The sequence below is a fragment of the Nelumbo nucifera genome, chromosome 3 (assembly GCF_055504915.1).
Source record: "Nelumbo nucifera cultivar China Antique chromosome 3, China Antique-T2T, whole genome shotgun sequence".
Taxonomy (NCBI): domain Eukaryota; kingdom Viridiplantae; phylum Streptophyta; class Magnoliopsida; order Proteales; family Nelumbonaceae; genus Nelumbo; species Nelumbo nucifera.
The window spans coordinates 32,182,976-32,201,209 of NC_142651.1; the positions used below are offsets into that span (position 1 = coordinate 32,182,976).

The 18,234-nt window shown below is 37.2% G+C and overlaps 1 protein-coding gene across 3 annotated transcripts; it reads left to right on the forward strand.

The window, feature by feature from the left end:
* Nucleotides 1-1,221: 1,221 nt before the first annotated feature.
* LOC104591514 (D111/G-patch domain-containing protein) lies at nucleotides 1,222-18,011 on the forward strand. 3 transcript variants are annotated; one of them, XR_734267.2, is made up of 5 exons: nucleotides 1,222-1,435; nucleotides 1,521-1,574; nucleotides 7,467-7,589; nucleotides 12,869-13,070; nucleotides 17,304-18,011. XR_734267.2 is itself a non-coding variant. In XM_010250371.2 (4 exons), exons 1-4 carry the CDS (start codon nucleotides 1,376-1,378, stop codon nucleotides 13,001-13,003), a joined length of 372 nt encoding a protein of 123 aa, XP_010248673.1. In that variant the 5' UTR covers nucleotides 1,222-1,375; the 3' UTR covers nucleotides 13,004-13,247. The 3 variants fall into 3 exon arrangements, 1 of the variants encoding a protein (XP_010248673.1); XR_016083387.1 differs by lacking the exon at nucleotides 17,304-18,011 and adding an exon at nucleotides 14,956-15,091; XM_010250371.2 differs by lacking the exon at nucleotides 17,304-18,011 and having other exon boundaries at nucleotides 12,869-13,247.
* Nucleotides 18,012-18,234: the final 223 nt, after the last annotated feature.

Sequence of the window (18,234 nt, forward strand, 5' to 3'; positions counted from 1 at the left end):
AGTTATTAAAAAAGACATTTCAATTGCTTTGTAGATATGATAGATCATACATAGAATTATAATATATTCAATCATTGTGATCAAATGATAAAATTTAATTAATTAATTAATTAATTATTTTTTAATTCAAAAAATATAAAAAACAGTTATTAAATAAAAATTTCAATTGGTCTTTGGATATAATAGATCGTCCATAGAATGATAGAATTATAATATATTCAATTATTGTGATCAAATGATAAAATATAATTAACTATTATTTATTTTTTAATTCTAAAAATATAAAAAATACTAAAGAAGAAATTTCAATTGCTCTATGGATATGATAGATAAATCCATATATCTATAACATATTTAGTCTTTATAATCTGAGAAAAATTACATTTACAAAATTTTTATTAATTTATATTTCCCCAAATAGCTTCATGAAATTTCCATAAATTTATTAATAACACAAAAAAGAAATTATGATTTTGAATGTAAGAAATGTAGATCAACATAAATTTAAACATTCAAGAAAAAATGAAATCACAAGATATTATAAAAAATTGAAAACATGTACCTATTTTTGCCATATTTTTTTTTCAAAATTTGAAAAAAAAAATTAACGATTCACACTTGTTTCTTGCAAATTTTTGCAAATCTAGCACTATAGGAATGAGGTTTGGAGTTTTAGAGTCATTTGGGGTGAAAGAAGGCTTATTTCATGGTAAAGTTTGTTTTTCCCTTTTATATTTTTTTCCAGTTATTGATCGTATATTTTTCATTGATACGCTATTGATACGCCCCAATATAGGTCTGATACACATGAAAAAAAAGACAACTTCCGATTTCCAAACACACCCGATATCTATTTTTCAAAGATACGATACAATATGCCTCATATCAGGTATTTTTCAATAAATGCTGCTACATAGTGCCACTTCAACATTATGCCCATCAATAAGTATTGAGACTTACAAAAACATGCATTGATTTATGTGCACACATACCATTAAGAGAAACTTTATTTTAGCGCTTCTTCGTATGAATAAATATTTATTCATTCTTTAACATGGCGCTAATTGTAAATAAACGATTTCATTATCGAGGGAAACTATACCTAACACATTCTATATCCTTTGATCTATTGACATGGTCCCACCTTCAATTAGATGAAATGAATTTTTGGTGGGACCACTGCAATACATGTAAAATCATGATTTTCTGTTTTAGCCGGACGCTACGAGCCTACGGCACAGCAAAAGCCGCCTAACGCGAATAAGCACTGTCTCATAATCAGCCCTACCAGTATACGCGTAACGATTAACGAATTAACGATCTCTCTTCAAGAAGGCAACGCTTACTGTTGTTTGCTGAACGCCTGAACCGAATCATGGGTGAAGACTTGGGATCGAGTGCTACCGCCATCGACTCTTCGAACATAGGGTTTCAGGTATGCTTCCTCATCGTCCAAGACTTTTGCGCTCTCTCTCACTCTCTCTCCTCGGCAATTTTATTCATTTTTGGGGGCTTTGCAGCTCTTGAAGAAGTGTGGTTGGAAAGAAGGAACCGGTCTTGGTGTTTCCGAGCAGGTTCGTTTGGTCGATTCTTTCTTCCATTTCTTTTGTTTTGTCATTTACTCGATTTCTATATTGCTTATCTCTGGAAATTATTTGCTTCTCGTAACCCTAACCTTTGGAAATCACATGGTTCCCGTGCTCTATTTACGTTGCTGATTTGAATTGAAGTTGTAAGGTTAATAAGACTCAAACCAACAATTTCTTCTTAATTTGAATGGTTTGTTTGAGTTTCTGCTATTTCAGGGTCTTGTAAAGTGGAAACGTTATTTTTTCAATTGAATTTCTTGGTTAAGCTCTCATGGATTTAGAATCTCTCATTCTTCTAATGGTTAAGGTTTTAGGTTGCTTGGTTTATACCATTAATTGCCTCAAAGTATGCTATTTATGTAAAATTGTTTACTCCATTAGATGGAACCATAACCACACCCAGTGAATCCAGAACAAGGGAGTTAGGGAGGGAAGAAGACAAAAGTTGCAGGGTTTAAAGATTCTGTTGTATGTTTATTTGAGGGTAAACTCCCCCCCCCCCTTTAGTTTGGGCGGCCTATTACTTAACTCCCTAAATTATTTTTTTTTGTCAGATTCTCCCCCAAACTTTCACTCATTTATCACATAAACTGCTCTGTTAGCATTCCATCAAAGAAATGGAACATGCCCATAGACCTTGTCAGATATTTTAAAAACCCTAAAATGCCCTTTTCTTCATTTCTAGGATGAATTTACCTTTTCCCATTAGTATTATTAAAAAAATATTTTCAATCATGATCTTTTAAGAAAAGATCTAAACCATTAGAATGAAGCCTTAAAACCAGTCAATTGATCTTGAAAATCCAAGTGATGTGCAAAAGTATCAACTAATCTAAGCCATGGAAATGGAATGTAGATGAAATATTGGTCACTTACACATATAGACAATAATGGGCAATTTCGTAATTGCCCACTCATTGTTAAACCACCAGGGTGTGCAAAGTTTGGGGATAAGATAAAAAATAGTTAGGGAGTTAAGTGATAACCCCCCCCCCCCAAAAAAAAAAAAAAAAAGTAAAATGTGCATGCTATAAAGATTGGAAAAAAGACTAAGAAAACTTGGAAAATACAAAACCATAAGAATGAAAGTTAAAAAAAAAGTGAGTAAAGTTAAATTTAAAGCAAAACTATATATCATAATTCAGGCACTAAAGTGCAATTGAAATTTTAAGGCCAACCATGCTACATGGAATAAGGTTGTTGAGCAGTCAAGAAGCAACATGTCCAAAAAGTGATTGTGGAAAAATGTGTATGCTAAAATGGATGACTAGAAAAACTAGAAAGGATAGGATCAGAAGTCAATGGTAGAAACATAGGGGTGGCTCCAATAGTCGATAAAGTGAGAGAAAGTAGACTCGGATGGTTTGATCACATGCGTAGAAGACCATCAATAGCACCCATAAGAAGAAGCGATTTGTTGCAAGTTGAAGGGGCTAGAAGGGCCAAGGCCTTGGGGTAGACCAAAAAGGACGTGGGTAGTAGTAAGAAATAATTTAAGCACCAATAACTTAACATGGATATGGCTTTGATGATAATGGAATGATGGAATTGGATTCATGTAGCTAACTTCATATAGTTGGGATAAGGTTTTAACATGTAGCCAACTCTATATAGTTGGGATGAGACACTGAAGAGGGATGCAAATTGGCAAAAATGAGAGAAAGAAAAGGTAGAGATTTAAATCATGTTAAATACATCAAAGAGTCTTGATAAAAGATCAGGAAAGTTATTATTATTTTTTTTTTGAGAAAAGGCAAAGTAATTTTATTAAATACAACATATTCCCCAAGGGAAGCACCTTGGATAGGGATCAGCCAACCCTAAACAACTTTACAACTGCCAGAAATTCCTAGACCTCAACCGAGCCCCTAGTTCTGAAGCCTGGATCCCCTTTGCAGACAAAACCCGTGAGACCAACTTTCCAAATGAAAAAGAAATAAGCTCCTCCAATCTTTGGTAGCATTTTCAAATATCCTTTTGTTCCTTTCTGCCCAAATGGTGCTGATCACAGCAGTCGGTATAGACATCCACACACTACTGGCAAGCTTAGAGAGATCATGCAGTTCCCAGCTCCACACTCCATCATTGTTCTAGGCATATCCCAAACAAGCCCCAGAGCTGATAAATAATGACCCCAAATAACTGAGGAGATGGAGCAATATAGGAAATGGTGATTATTGTCTTCCAAAGCTTGACCATACATCACACACCCCTAATCCTGGATCTCCATCCCTCTCTTAGAGATTGACTTTGGTTAAACACCTATACAGAGCTGCTGCCCAAAGAAGAGCATTGATTTTCGAGGGGGAGATTGGATTCCAGATTCTGGTTGCAGGCACATCTACTAGGTTCCTGTCTGAAAGTTTAAAGGCAAAGGTTTTGACTAAAAACTGTCCATCTGCACTCCAAATCCTGCTCCAACTGTCTTCTTTGTTCAGGTCCAGAGACTGAAGAGAGATTAGCTCAAGCAACTCTGTAAATTCGACAAATTCTCAGTCCTGAAAATTTCTTCGAAAAGGACACCAAACAACAGAGCTACCAATTAACTCAAAGCAGTCTGCCGCAACTGCATCCTGGTTCTCAACTAGCTGAAACAACTGTGGGAATAGGTGAGAGAGGGCTGCTTCCACACCAAGGGTCTTTCCAAAAAGCTAGCCTGCCACCCTTTCCCAATTTAGGACTTAAACCTCTGCTGAACCTTGGGAAAATATCCATAATTTTCCTCAATAGGGAGCAGCCTAATGAGGGCAGAGATGACGTGGTTATCCAGTGTCCTCTATCAGTATTATATTTGGATGCAATTAAATCTCTCCACAATCTACCACTTTCCACTCCAAATCTCCAGATCTACTTCCCTAGAAGAGCATTATTGAAGTTCTTCACTCATCCGATTCCTAGATCTCCTTTATCCTTTGAAGCACACACTTGGTCCCAATTCACCAAATGAATCTTCTTCTTATCTCCTTCCACAGAAAATTTGCAACTTTTCTGTTCTTTGGGCCACATTCATCGGAATTGAAAAGAAAGAAAAATAGAATGCAGGCAAGTTGGACAAGGAGCTTTTTAAGAGGATGATTCTAATCGTTTCAAACTGGTTCCCAGATCAGAGCCGAGGTGCATTTAGCCCCCAAAGGAAGACCCAGGTATTTTGTTGGCAGAAAACCCACTTGACAGGACAGCACCTCAGCCAAAGCTTCTATATTTTCCACATTTCCCACTGGAAGCTACTCTTACTCCAATTGACTTTCAAACCCGCCACCACTTCAAACCAACTCAGGACCCCCAACATTACTTCTAATTGATCTTCCTTAGCATCCACAAAGCACAGGGTATCATCGGAAAATTGCAATAGTTGTACTCTTTCCCCTCCTGGAGCCACTTCAAATTCTTCCCACAACCTCTCCTCCCCTACATGAAGGATAAAATTAGTAAGGATTTTCATCACACAGATAAACAAAAGAGGGGGGAGGGGGTCACCTTGTCTTAGCCCCTTGGAACTTGTAAAGAACCCCACAGATTTCCCATTTAGCAAGACTGAGAGTTTAGGGGAAGTTATGCAAACTTAGATCCAATTTCTCCATTTCTGCCTAAAATTCATTCTGTCTAAAAGAAAGTCCAAACATCTCCAATTAACATGATCATAAGCCTTCTCCAAGTCCAGTTTACAAATCAGCCCTGGTGTGCCCTCCCTTTTCCTTGAGCCAATCAATTCATTTGCCAGCAAGACACTGTCCAACATTTGACTACCCGGCACAAATGCAAACTGATTTTGTGCAATCACACTATTCAGGACCTTTTTGAACTTCTCAGCCAAGACCTTAGCCAAAATTTTGTAGAAGCTATTCAATAGACTGATCAGCCTGAAATCATTAAATGGAAAACATATAGAGGATGCTAGTGGAGGAGGGATTAATAACTCTAGTAGTGCTAAAAAAATAAAGTAACATCATGGGAAAGTAAACACTTTAGACAACCTACAAAAGAGAAGACCTTTTCTTTGTATCTCTCCTAATTGGTGTATCCTCTGTAGAGCTCACGGTGAGGATTGTTACCATCTACTAGTATCTTGTCCCTTTTCTGCAGACCTTTGGGCTTGGCTACTTTCGTTGTTTGGGGGTAGTTGGAGTCTACCAGCAGAAGTTCACATGCTCTTCAACCATTCTACCTTTTATTGGCCTACAAAAATATGGAGAATTATGTGGAGATGTGCTCGTGCTGCTTTGACTTGGACTCTTTGGGAAGAAAGGAATCTCAGAATTTTTCAAGACAAGGAAAGGAACAACCAAGATTTGAAAGACTGTGTGTTAAACAGGGCAATACATTGGCTGAAGACCTTGGAAATCTTCCATCAATTCTCCTTTAATGACCTTTGGAGAAATTGGTCAGCAGTAGCAAGGTGCTCATCTTTAAAGGACAAATCAATTACAAGCTGGTCTCCTCCACCCGAAGGCTCAATAAAGTTGAACTTTGATGGAAGCAGCATGGGTAATCCAGGATTATCCGGAGTGGGGGGTGCTTTGAGAAATGAGAAGGGAGAGATTTTGTTTCTCTACTCAAGTCCCTTGGGAATTGGGAACTCCATCAGGGTAGAACTCTTAGCTGCTGTACAAGGGGTGCAATTTGCAAACCAGCTGGGGGTACAACACCTAATAATCGAGGGGGATTCCAAAGTAGTGGTGGGTTGGTTAAAAAATTCTGAAGAGGCTATGTGGCGATACAAGAATGAAATGAAGAAATTTAGTTGGTTGACAAGGAATATGTTGGTCACTGCACAGTGGGTGGGGAGATCAGCAAATACTTTGTCAGATGTGTTAGCTAAGCAAGGGGTAAATAGGGAAGAATTATTTTGGGCTCAGTTGTGATTATTATTTTTCTTTCCTAGTTTACTTGTAAGACTCAAGGAGGGGCTGCAGCTTGTGCCTCTCGTTGGGATGATGTATGAACTCACTCTAAAGTTGCTTCTGAATCAATAAACTTATTATTATTCATCAAAAAAAAAAAATAAAGTAACATATATTTTCATAAAATTAGAGTTATTGAAGTGAAGGAGGCTCTAAACAAGATGAAGGGAAAGGTGCTAGGACTTGATGGTATCACAATAGAAATGTGGAAAAGTATGTAAGAGATGGCTTGTTATGGAAGTAGTAAGAAATCATTTAAGTGCCCATCATTTAACAGCTGATATTCATAAAAAAAGTTTAACAAAAGATATGGCACTGAATAAAAAGGAATGGTAAAACGGGATTCGTGCAACCAACTTCATATAGTGGGGACAAAGGCTTAGATAATGATAATGGTGATGATTTACTTCTCTTTCTCACCATACTATAGCGAACAATTTCATTAGCAATTGTTGGATTTAGTTTGTCTTTACCATCATATTGCTCTGGATCACATAAAACCGTGACAATGACCAGCAGCACCACTACAATCATCGCACACACACATGGATGCTGGTTTCTATTGATGTTTCTGTGCTATAGTTAACATTTGGATAACTGGATTATGTAACAGAGGAAACACACTTTTCTCAGCATAATGATGATTTTATTATTCCTTTGTCTCAATTGATAACAAAAGAATAAATCTACTATCTACCATTGTTTATCACTTGTTCATTCAGCTGAGATTTCTATACTTTCATATGTTATTGTTTGTGACTTGAAATGAGAATGAATTAGAAGAGACAGTTAAACAACAGATGTAATAAAAAAGAAACATTTAAATGGGAAGGGTATGGATCTTTCCCTCTCTGTGGCACTGTAATATTTGGTGGTCATAATGTCATCATGTTTCATGAAGGTTAAGACTCATTCTGTTTATTTACTGTTTTTAATGTATCTTATGAACTAAGCAATCATTGTATGGTGGAAACAGGGTAGATTAGAGCCACTACAAACACATGTAAAGAATAATAAGCGTGGTCTGGGTGCAGAGAAAGTAAAGAAGAAGGTCTTACATATCTCTGATGATACTACCACTGCAAGGAAAAATGACAATGTGAGTTTCATTGGTCCCATAAGCAATAATCTTCTTAGTTCTCAACTTATAATGATGAAAAATTATCAAAGAAATCTAATAGTTGATTCTTAAATTCTCTTACCTATGCATTATCATTACCATAATTGTCAGGCACTGATGTCTATAATTACTCAAGTCCGATTTTGAGATCTACTCTTAATTTTGAAGCTGATTTAATTTCATTTGTTTTCTTATTTTATTTTGTTTTTGTAGTCAACCAGGGGTATTTCTTTCAATTTCATGTAATAGGACATAATATACAAATATAATAATGGGCGCATGTTCCAAAACTTTTTCTACCACCCTGATGAATTCCATTTTTTTTCACAGTTCTTTTGGATGCAAACTTGCAGATATTTTTGTTCATGATTCTGTCTACTGTTCTAATACTCATTCTTCATTACTTCAATATAACCATCCACCAAGTACCATCCTGACAAATTACAAATTTTCTTTACAATTCTTTTGGATGCAAACTTGTGGATTTATTTGGGCTAATTTCTAGTGCATTGTTGTAATTCTTTTTCATCTTTCAGTAATGTCACCAAATGTTCATCAATGAAACCTGTGATACTTGTACTTACCGTGCAATACTGGTTGATGCATTGCATGTAGTGGTTGGCCTAACCAATGATTTTTACATTGGATGTATCTACGTCAGAGATTGGTTTGATAAGCAGATTCTTGCTATCAATTGGCGATCCTTTTTTGCAGTAAAAGTGGAGCTAATATTTTCAGACATATCTAGAATGTGAGGGTATGACAAATTGACCGAACCGGACAATTTTACAAGGTTTTTAAAATCGAACCGAACAACGAACCGGTCAGGGGTCTGATTCCCGGGTTGAATGGTCTGACCATTCGAATCAAATGGATGGTCCATTCTGACAAAAAATTTAAAAATTAAAAAAAATAAAAAACGACCAAAACCATTGGACGGTTCAAATGCCCGGGTCAGTGGTTTTCTGACCAAATCAATGGTTTTTGGCAAAATAACAGTTCTGGATAAAATGGAACCGGCCACCTGACCGGTTCCCGGTTTTTCCGGTCCGTTCATTCGGTCTGGTTCGGCTTTGAAAACCATGATATTTTATAGGGGCCATTACTGTGTAATGGTGAAATCTTGGTCTGTCAAGTGTGAGAACATAGGTTCAGGTCTGAGAATGGCCACTTTGTGTGTTAAAAAAATGCCAAAGGTTAGGACTTTATCCAGTCCACCCCTCCCAAGACCCCAGATAGCTGGAACCAACATTGGGTCATGGCCTTTATCAAGAATTTTTATATTTTATCTTTTTTTGTGCTATTTTTCTATTAATATTTTTATCTTTCATCTTGCCCCACCTTTCTTTGCTTTGTTTCCTGGCATTGGCCCAACCTATTCACAGACTGGGGTAAGGTCAAGTTTGGTTGTGTTTGGATTAGGTCCAAATCTGTACCAAACCCTATCCATTTGGGTATGACCCTATATTAGGTTTTCTTATATAAGTCCATTTTCCAATTTCTCATATCATATGATTTCTTGGAAATCAGGCTCTGCTCAAACCGAGTCTATACTATGAAAGGCATTTTTTTCTTCTCCACAACAATTAAAATGTGCCAATTATTGATCTAGAACTCCTTTGTTTTTCTAGGGAGACTTTTCTCTATGGTGATGGAAAATGGAAATCATCCTTTCATCATTGTGTCAGCAAGACACTGATTGTAGTTGGTAGAGGTACATCATACATGACTCTTTAAAAAGCCAACGATGATGTCATTCACCTCCTTCTCACGCTCCACCCTTCCCCCTTCAGTCTCAAGGCTGGACATAAAGTTCTCTCTAACTCTGGTTTTGGCAATGTTTTCAAGAAAACATGTGTTCCTGTCAACCTACCTTACCTGGACACATTAGCACACTATCGCCACTTGATTTCCTCCTTATGGGCTTCCTTGTCAAAGAGGGCCTTTGCATGCACTCTGTTTCTAATATTCTTTTGAAAGGTTACCCTTTTCTTCTTTGCTGTCCACCTCTGAGTTGCATTTTCTATGCTTCTGCAATTCAAATTCCAATACAGCTTGATCCTAGCCTTTACTTCTTGAAGCTTTTTTTTTCCCCATAATATGGGACCTTGTCTCTTCTGTCTCACAAGACCACCAATTCTAGACCAACTCCTTAAAACCTTCTTCCTCCCATCAATAATCTTCAAAATGAAACAAACCAGGTCTGAAATTCATGCTGCTCTCTAGCTGAGAGGATGATCAACATGTGATCCAACAGAGGTTGTGGCAAAGTTTTTTAGACGAGTATCTAAATAGTATTGCTCCTAGCTAGTAGATATGAGAAAATAGTCCAGCCTCACTAGTGTTGAGGAGTCCTAATTATTAGCTCATGTAAAATCAGCTCTTGACATTGGGAGATCTATCAAAGAATTATAGTCCACCCAATCTGCAAACTCCCTCATGGCTTTAGTGATTTGGTATCCCCTTCTCATAAGAGAACTTGATGGTATTAAAGTCACCCCCAACACACCATGGGAGAGGCCACTTCGAATTAGCTGTGTTTTAATTCCTCCTGAAAACTACATTTGCTAGTTATCATGTGACTCATACATCATCATTAGAGTAAATTTAAAGCCTTCTGTCATTTCAAGGATAACTGAGATTTACTTTCCAACTATAGAGTCCACTACCTTCATCTTCAGGCTATTTCAAATTAGGACAATACTGCCTGCTGACCCATGGGCCTCCTTATACCTCCATTAAGCTGCTTCTCGCCCCAAACACTCCTAACCATGGTAAAGTCCTTTTTTGCAGTTTCATCTCTTGAAGCATCACCGCATCAAGATGATACCTTCTAAAAACCAATCAGACCAAAGTCTTCTACTTCTCGTTTCCAATCCTCAGACTTTCCAAGAGCAAATTTTCAACTCCATCTAAGATAAAGCTCCACCTGAAACACTCCATCTCCTTAAGTCCTTTGCCTACTTCTCCCCACCTATTTCTCCCCCACACTAGCTCTGCCATTTAGGTCCTAGGTGAGGTGTAGTACTTCCCTATTTTTCTTTCATTTGTTTTTCACTTCCTTGGCTACTACTCTACCTGTTATCCTCCTAGGTTTGTTCAACAACCATTATCAGCCATCTGATTTGGTCCTCCATACTCTATGCTAAAACACCCAAGAACTCCCCAAAGGAGAGAAATTTGGATGACACCTTGTTCAAGACCACCAACTCGCTTCCACAAACAACTGAAGAGCTTTAATTTGGTGCCAATTCAAGCAAACACAGTGACTAGCACTTCCCACTTACCTTTGTCTTCCTACAGTCACCTTGCCAAGTGGATCATGTACCACTACCCACTTAACAGATAGTATTTGGCGGTCTAGGGGTTCCTCTTCTATCACTGCTAAATGTAGGTCGTTGTTTTTAATGCTCATCCCAATATCTGTTGCCTTGCAATCATGCCAGTTGTTGAAGGAAATGATTAATCTTTCATAGAACTTCTTGGGAAGAGTGCCACTCTAAATATGCCCCTTTGGGTGCTTCTTCTAATGAAATCTCCTCATCATTGGTTTGGGCATTTTCTTTAGCCTTTGCTTCCACCTTGTAGTGCTTTGGACTTCAAGAAAGCTCCCTTTTTGAGTTTTCCCTAAGATTTATACTGGATTGCCAACCTGAAGGGGATTTCTCTGGTCTGGCCATGTATCAGGTGAAACACCTCTCTGGTTTGCCTTAGTTTGTCGACTCAGGTTACAATTTTGGCTTACTCCCATAGATAGTTGAGTCTACTTTCGTTTCTAGCATATGCTTGTAGGACATGAGGCTTGGGTTGAGCTATCCTCTCCTAACATTCATCTCCCACCTCAATCCTCCTTAGATCAAGGAGGGACTATTCCTTTTCGTTTAATGTGATCTCCCTAATTCAATCCTTGATTAAGAGTTAGATTATCTTGGTCTTATGCATTGCAGGTGTTCCTTTCAAGATTTAAAATTTAAAATTTAAATCATTACACCTCTGATCAATTGTCGAAGGCTGATTTTTTGAGGTGGACAATCAGGATTTTGCAATGTCTGACCCCATGTTTCTTTCCATCCTAATTGTCACATTTTGCTCTAGCTCCCACTCCAATCCAGCAAACTTGATCAAAGCCTTGTCATCCTTCTCTGGCAACAATTGTATTTTCCTCTTTTCTTCACAAAGAGCCTTAAAGAGGGTTCCTGAGTTGACCACATTCATGATACCAACTGCCCCAAAACCAAACTTCACCCATCCAACAGATAAAATCTCCACTTTTTCCCTTGACTCCAGGTTGGTGTATATCGAGGGACCAATTTCTGGCCGGTAACAATGTAAACAACTTCCCCAACAGCTACCGCTACCTCCCCTGGGATGTCTCCCCTTTCTTTAGCTCTCATGCAAACCACTCACATGTAGTGGTTAGGCAGCGAGTCATGAGTTTCAATAAAACCTGCACAGAGGCTCCCAACACACCTAATGGCATCAAGACACTTGAGAGAAACTTTATAGTTGGCTGGGAATAAAAGGCAATGCTCATGTGGTTAAAAGGTCAACCAATAGCTTAGCTATGCATTAGCTAGGCAAGGGATCAAAAGAAGGGTTCTGTATTTGAGTTTTGTCCTCCACGAAGATTGTATGTAATGCAGTGTTTTAAAACCTGGTTTGGAGGCTGAAATGCTTTTCTTTCTGGGTGGATAAGCCATCGGATCAACCATCTGGTCAATGGGTTAACCCATGACATCATAACAATTCAAAAACTAAAAATTAATACAAGGCAACTTGTTAAAGGGTCAATAGTCAAATGATCCAGGTTGGTGGGTCATTGACCAAGTCAACTTTTTTTCTGATTTGACTGGTTAGAGATTGACACAAACTGGAATTGTTACTGGATCACCAGGTAACCAGTCCAACTTGCTGGGTCAACACGGGTTGAAAATACTAATGTAATTGGAGCATCTGAAGTTGGGAGTAGGTAGCTAGAGCTAGCCTATCTTTCTTAAAAGGAGTGTTTAGCAAAGTACATGTAATCCATACTTTAACATATTAATATAATTTTTGGTTACCAATATAAAAAGGATGGTAGCTCCTCCACTTGGTTCTTGAGTTGCCATCTCTTCAAGTATGAAACACATGCATATTTGTATTGTTGGCTCAATACTTCAATTGACCTTAAAGGCTGTATGATGAGTATATTTACTTCTCTTTGTAGAATTACATCATTAACATTTATTGTGTATTAATTCTGTTGCTGTGTGTACCAGGAACAATTGCAACCTAGAAAGAAAACAAAGTCGGTCTCTAAAAGGGTGAGGAAGATGCAGGAGGAAGAGAAATGTTGGCAAGAGAAGGAATTCGAGCGAGCCTTCTTCAGGGAATTCTGGCCAGATAATGTTTAAAGACAAAATCTGTCATCTCTATGCAGTCACCTCTTAGTATCTTACAAGACATAGGAATTTTGTACAGGTAGCTTTTCCTTCCCAACCTTGATTCTTATTTGATGTAACCTATTTAGCATCAACTTCTGGAAATTGTAGGTGCACAGATGTGTGTATATTTATGTTTAGGGGGAGGAGGTTTCAATGTAGCATGTATTGGCATGGTCTTTTTCTTTTCTCCTCTTTCTGCTTGGAGATAATTTGGCTACTCATGGATGTCACATGAACCCACTTGGCTATTTTGTTCTTGCTAGACAACAATTTTGATGCTTTTCTTGCCTATTTTTGGTGATGTGAGTCCCAATATTCTACAAGGCTTTCTATACTATCTATATATATATTTTTTTATATATTCATACTAGAAGAGACCTGTGCGGTGCATGGGCTAGTGTTGAAAGATGCCCACATTCTATAAGGGAGTGGTAAGACTCGGTTTCCTAATAAAAAAAGGAAACTGAATTGGTTGAATGTGAGCTTAAATAACCCATATTTGATATATTTTTTTTTGTAATGGATGCCACTGTGCGTCTGTGCCTCTTTGTTTTAAGTTTTGTGAGACTGATTTCGTTATTTATATTATGGTTGTTTTCATTAATCTGTAATTGCAGTAACCAGTAAAATGGAAGAAATACCAAATTTGCAGTTACCAAGGGTATGCCATATTTATGGCTGCAAACAGATCAAATCAAATTCAGATAGTGATATATTCAAATTTGATTCAATAATGTATACCCTATATCTGACTTGATTCAATTATCCTATAGATATATAAAAAAAGTCAATTTGGATTCAAGTTCAACAAAAGAATGGGATATCCGATTCAATCCGATCAGCCAAAAACCTCTAGGCTCTAACTACCTCTCTCCTTAAAGTCACTTGTAACAGAGATCCGGAATTTTTTTTTTTGACTTTTCGTCATTAACATCCCTCACTCAAACTCTGTTTTCAGATTATCAAAGTTTCCAGAAAAAAAGCACTCAAACTCAATGTTGTAAAATGCGGAGGCATGATGTGAGGCATTCCACTACCTAGAAGCATGAGGAATAGTTACGTATGAGGCGTAAGCCTCCTTAAGAGGAGGGGGGATGAGGAGGAAGAAGATGGAGGATCTCATTTTCCTTTATTTTTGATAAAAATATTTTATATTAAGAAGAATGAAGATGAATAGCACTAGTTGAAAGGGAGGGGGGGGGGGTCTTGTTGAAGCCCCCCAGTCAAATTGAGCTGCATTGAAAGGGGACGGGCCCCCCAGCCAAGGGGGTCCAAGGGCTTAGCCCCCTGCCCACTTTCTTTCCCCTTATCTTTTCTTCCCTTCCATTTCCTTTCTTTTTCTCTTTTTTTTTTCTTCTCTTTCTTTCTTTTCTTTTTCCTTTCCTTTTTTTCTTTTTTCTTTTTTCTTTTTTCTGTCTTTTCACATGAGCTGTGCATGAGGCACATGAGCCGTACACCTCAGCACACCTCATGAAAAAGCGTATGAGGCGTACGCCTCAGAGGTGTCAGCACCTCTGGCATACGCCTCAGGGTGTTTTGGGAGGGTACGCCTCCAGGCGTACACCTCCCACACCTTTTAAAACATTGATATTTAGCTTTCCTGAATCCTGAACTCCACAAACTCTTAAGAACACAAAGACCCTAAGCATACCATTTAAATTTTTGTTGATTCTCTTTGCTATTCCATCAAAAACCTCTCTGAGTTGTATCAATTTTAGTAAGGATTGTTTTTGGGAGTTGAATGGCTTGCATGCAATGGTTAGGTATAGATTGCAAAATAGATTTAATAATGACGCCCCTACCTGCTTTGGGGTAGAGAGTTTCACTAATTCTGGTGTCGGTTATCAGTCACATTTACATGTATCCTCTTGTATCTAATCTGCTGTGAGGTGACCCTGTGATTCCTCTTTTTTTTCCTGGAGGAAATGATCGACTGTGGGGAGGCAAATGCTGTTACTACAGGAAAAAACCATTGGATATTAATCAAAATATATATCTATTAAAATACGTAGAATCAAAGGAGAGAGTCTCTGAGCTGTTGGCTTATTGAGAGATTCACTAGAGCCACTGTTAGAAACCAAGGATCTGAATTGTTTCCGGAAGAATGGAGCAATTCTTATCATGTTCCTACTAAGATGTTAGGGAATACTTCTACTGCTTCCAGTGTTTAAAATGTTGGTATCAATGAAAATGCCAGTCACTAACAAAAGGAAACATGTTGGAAATGTCATATTGGAAACTTTGTAACTTGTAAAGATAATGGAAATGTTGGAAACATTATCTTTGAAATATTCAATGATATTCTAAGAGATGTTAAAAGAAGTGTATAGGCACATTTGCCTATAAAAGTATCATGGGAAAATCTATGATGTCGGAAAGACATGATACCAGAAGAGTTTTGACCTACCCGTGAATTTTGATCAATTCCACCTGATTGGTTAACATGTTTATGATACCAGTTGATTGGTCATAAAATTTTCTGATATCTTGTCTTTTTAGTATCATAGTTGAACCCAAGTATCATATAAAAACTGGGGACATACTAAAAGGGGTAAAATTATGTAGCTATGTAGAGCCACAGTTTTATTGAGTCCATAGGAATAAGACACTCCAAGAACTTTCGATGAAAATATTTGGAATGTGCAACTTTGGTAGATATTGTTAGCCAAAAAAGGAAAAAAAATAAAACTCTTGATAGATATTATTATGATAGAGTTGCACAGGGGGAACAGACAAAGATTTCAAGAGTGTGATGGTGGATTAAATATTAAAGGGGTTGAAGCATGTGGTAAATCATTCTAATGTTAGGCAGCATAGGATTTCTGTTTGGAAAGCACCTAAATCAGGAGAAAATTAAATTTTATCGACTTCTGTATACCTCTGGGAGTTTCTGGAATTGGGGGACTGGTTAGAGATCATGAAGGAAATTTGTTGCTTAACTTTAGGACCAAAACTGGAGGGATTTTTACTAAAATCGTTGTTGCTGGCCTTACTGCAAGGTTCAAAGGTGGCTTATATTTCTAAATGCAGTAATGTAATAGAGGAGAGTGACTGGCATTTGGTTACCTACTGGATGTTGCTGAGGGAGGAGGTGCCTTGGGCCTTTTAGGTTTCTGGTTGGAGAAGTAAAATATTTGTCAACTAACTTGAACTTCTTGTTCGGGTGGATCCCAAGAGTTGCAAATAGTATGGCTGATGCTTTTATTAGAGAAGGGATCACTATAGGACATCTTAGTGTGGGGTGTTTCCAAGCCCAGGGGAAATATTGTCATTGTTCTTGGTTTGCTTTGCAAAAAGAACAAAACCAGAATGTAAATGCCTCCTTCCATTTCCAGTGTTTTCTATCTGTATTTGATGCTTCTAATTCTTTTAATAAAATTGTATTTTTATACTAAAATAAAAGAAAATTTATTGACCACTGAAAAAAAGTACAAAAGTTGGTAAGGTGATGAGATAGCCCCCATACCCAAAGGAAAAAAATACAACATGAGCATCACAAGTTCAGAAGAATGACCCATTATGCATTTTCTGAATACAATTCTGAAGTTACCAGAAAAGAAGACATGAAACCCTCTCTGTACATCAGAGAATTCTGAATGCACAAGAATTCAATGCAGAATCATAATTATTTTATGGTTCTTAACATTATAAAAAATTCTGTTGTCTCTGTCATTCCAAATGCACATTAAGCACCAAACTACATAAAAAAGGAAACACGGCTCCTAACATTAAAAAAGGAATGTAAATAGAGAAAAGTATATGCCATTATTAAAAGTATAATGGCATATAAATATGCAAACCTATAATACTAAATTAACTTAATATAAGATATGCTATATGGTCATCTTTATTAATATATTCTTTTGTGTTTTTCTTTTTAATGAAATATTGATTTTAACGTGTATAGTTCTTTATTTAATACTGCACAAATAATATATATATATATATATATATATATTATATTTGAAAAACTTGTTTCAAGTGTATGTGATAATATATCTTGCTTATGGGTGGCATTTCTGTCATTTAAATCAACATTTTGATTTGACATATTGTCCTTAAAAAAGAATAGCATAAAATAAAGGCATATGTTCCATGTCAAATAAACACCATTGATGGAGAGCAAAGGCTATTCTCAATATAATTAAGCTGATGTTCTATAAAGGGAGTCCAGTAGCACCGTAGCAGTATTTTGTTTAAAATAATAATTAACAAAAATAATTGAGTAATGGTCAATTTAATTATTTATTCATCCATTCATTGTGTTCAGGTAAATGGCAGTCTGAACCTATTTTGCCGCAGTTTGGCAGATCCGACCTAGGCAACAGAGATTGGAAATGCTTGCCATTTGGGAGAAGGTTCTCCAGAAATGCATGGAGGCCTCGGCATCTTAAAATTGGTCATAAGATTAAACTAGTACTGGATCAGAACAGGGACTTACAGTTCTGATTAAGTGGACTTTTGGGGGGTTTGGGACAAGAATGGTCTTGAGACATTTGCAGGTGATTTTGTGGTCTGTTATCAAGCCTTGTAAAAATCCTTTTTTTTTTTATGGAATCAGAAATCAAGAAGAGCTATGGCAATTGATTCAACATGTGAAGAAGAGTTTTTCAGCAAGATGAAAAAATGAGTTAAAATGTTCCAGCAGTATGAAAAATGGATCGGATAAAGGGCAACTTTTGCACCAGTAGCTTGAGGCGGCAGCATAGAGGATAAATTGATGATGAGATAGAAGGTCTAGAGGCATCCATGTGTTTTCTGCAGAAAGCTGGCTTTGAAGACAGCTATGAAATGAGAATGAGATGGGATAAACGAGCCAGGTCTTAGAAGCACTAACCAGGCTGACCGCTGACCAGGTTGCTGTTAAGTGCAGCCTGGCCAAACACTTCCAACATGATGTATGTTGTCTCTAGCATGGTTGTACTGGCATAGACATGATATAAAGTAGATGTTATAATGTAATATGCCTACTTGGAGAGTAAGTTTTTTTCTTGGTTAGACGTGGAGAATAAAAATTTAGTAAGTATAGAATTAGAATGTCTATAAAGAGCAGGAAAGTAGCATCTTTAGGTTCTTAAGAGCTCCCAACCCTCATCGCCTCATGAGTCATGCCTCATTTTTGAGATGTATGTCTCATTTGGATATGCGAGCTTTTGAGTCAAACATTTCATTGGTTGAATTCGAGTTTGAATAACTAAAAT

Bases quoted from the DNA above. Each gene is read 5' to 3' on its own strand.
- LOC104591514 (XM_010250371.2), top strand. From the start codon at position 1,376: ATGGGTGAAGACTTGGGATCGAGTGCTACCGCCATCGACTCTTCGAAC. The intron at 1,436-1,520 runs GTATGCTTCCTC...GGGGCTTTGCAG, and splicing joins CTTCGAACATAGGGTTTCAG to CTCTTGAAGAAGTGTGGTTG. The intron at 1,575-7,466 runs GTTCGTTTGGTC...TGGTGGAAACAG, and splicing joins GTCTTGGTGTTTCCGAGCAG to GGTAGATTAGAGCCACTACA.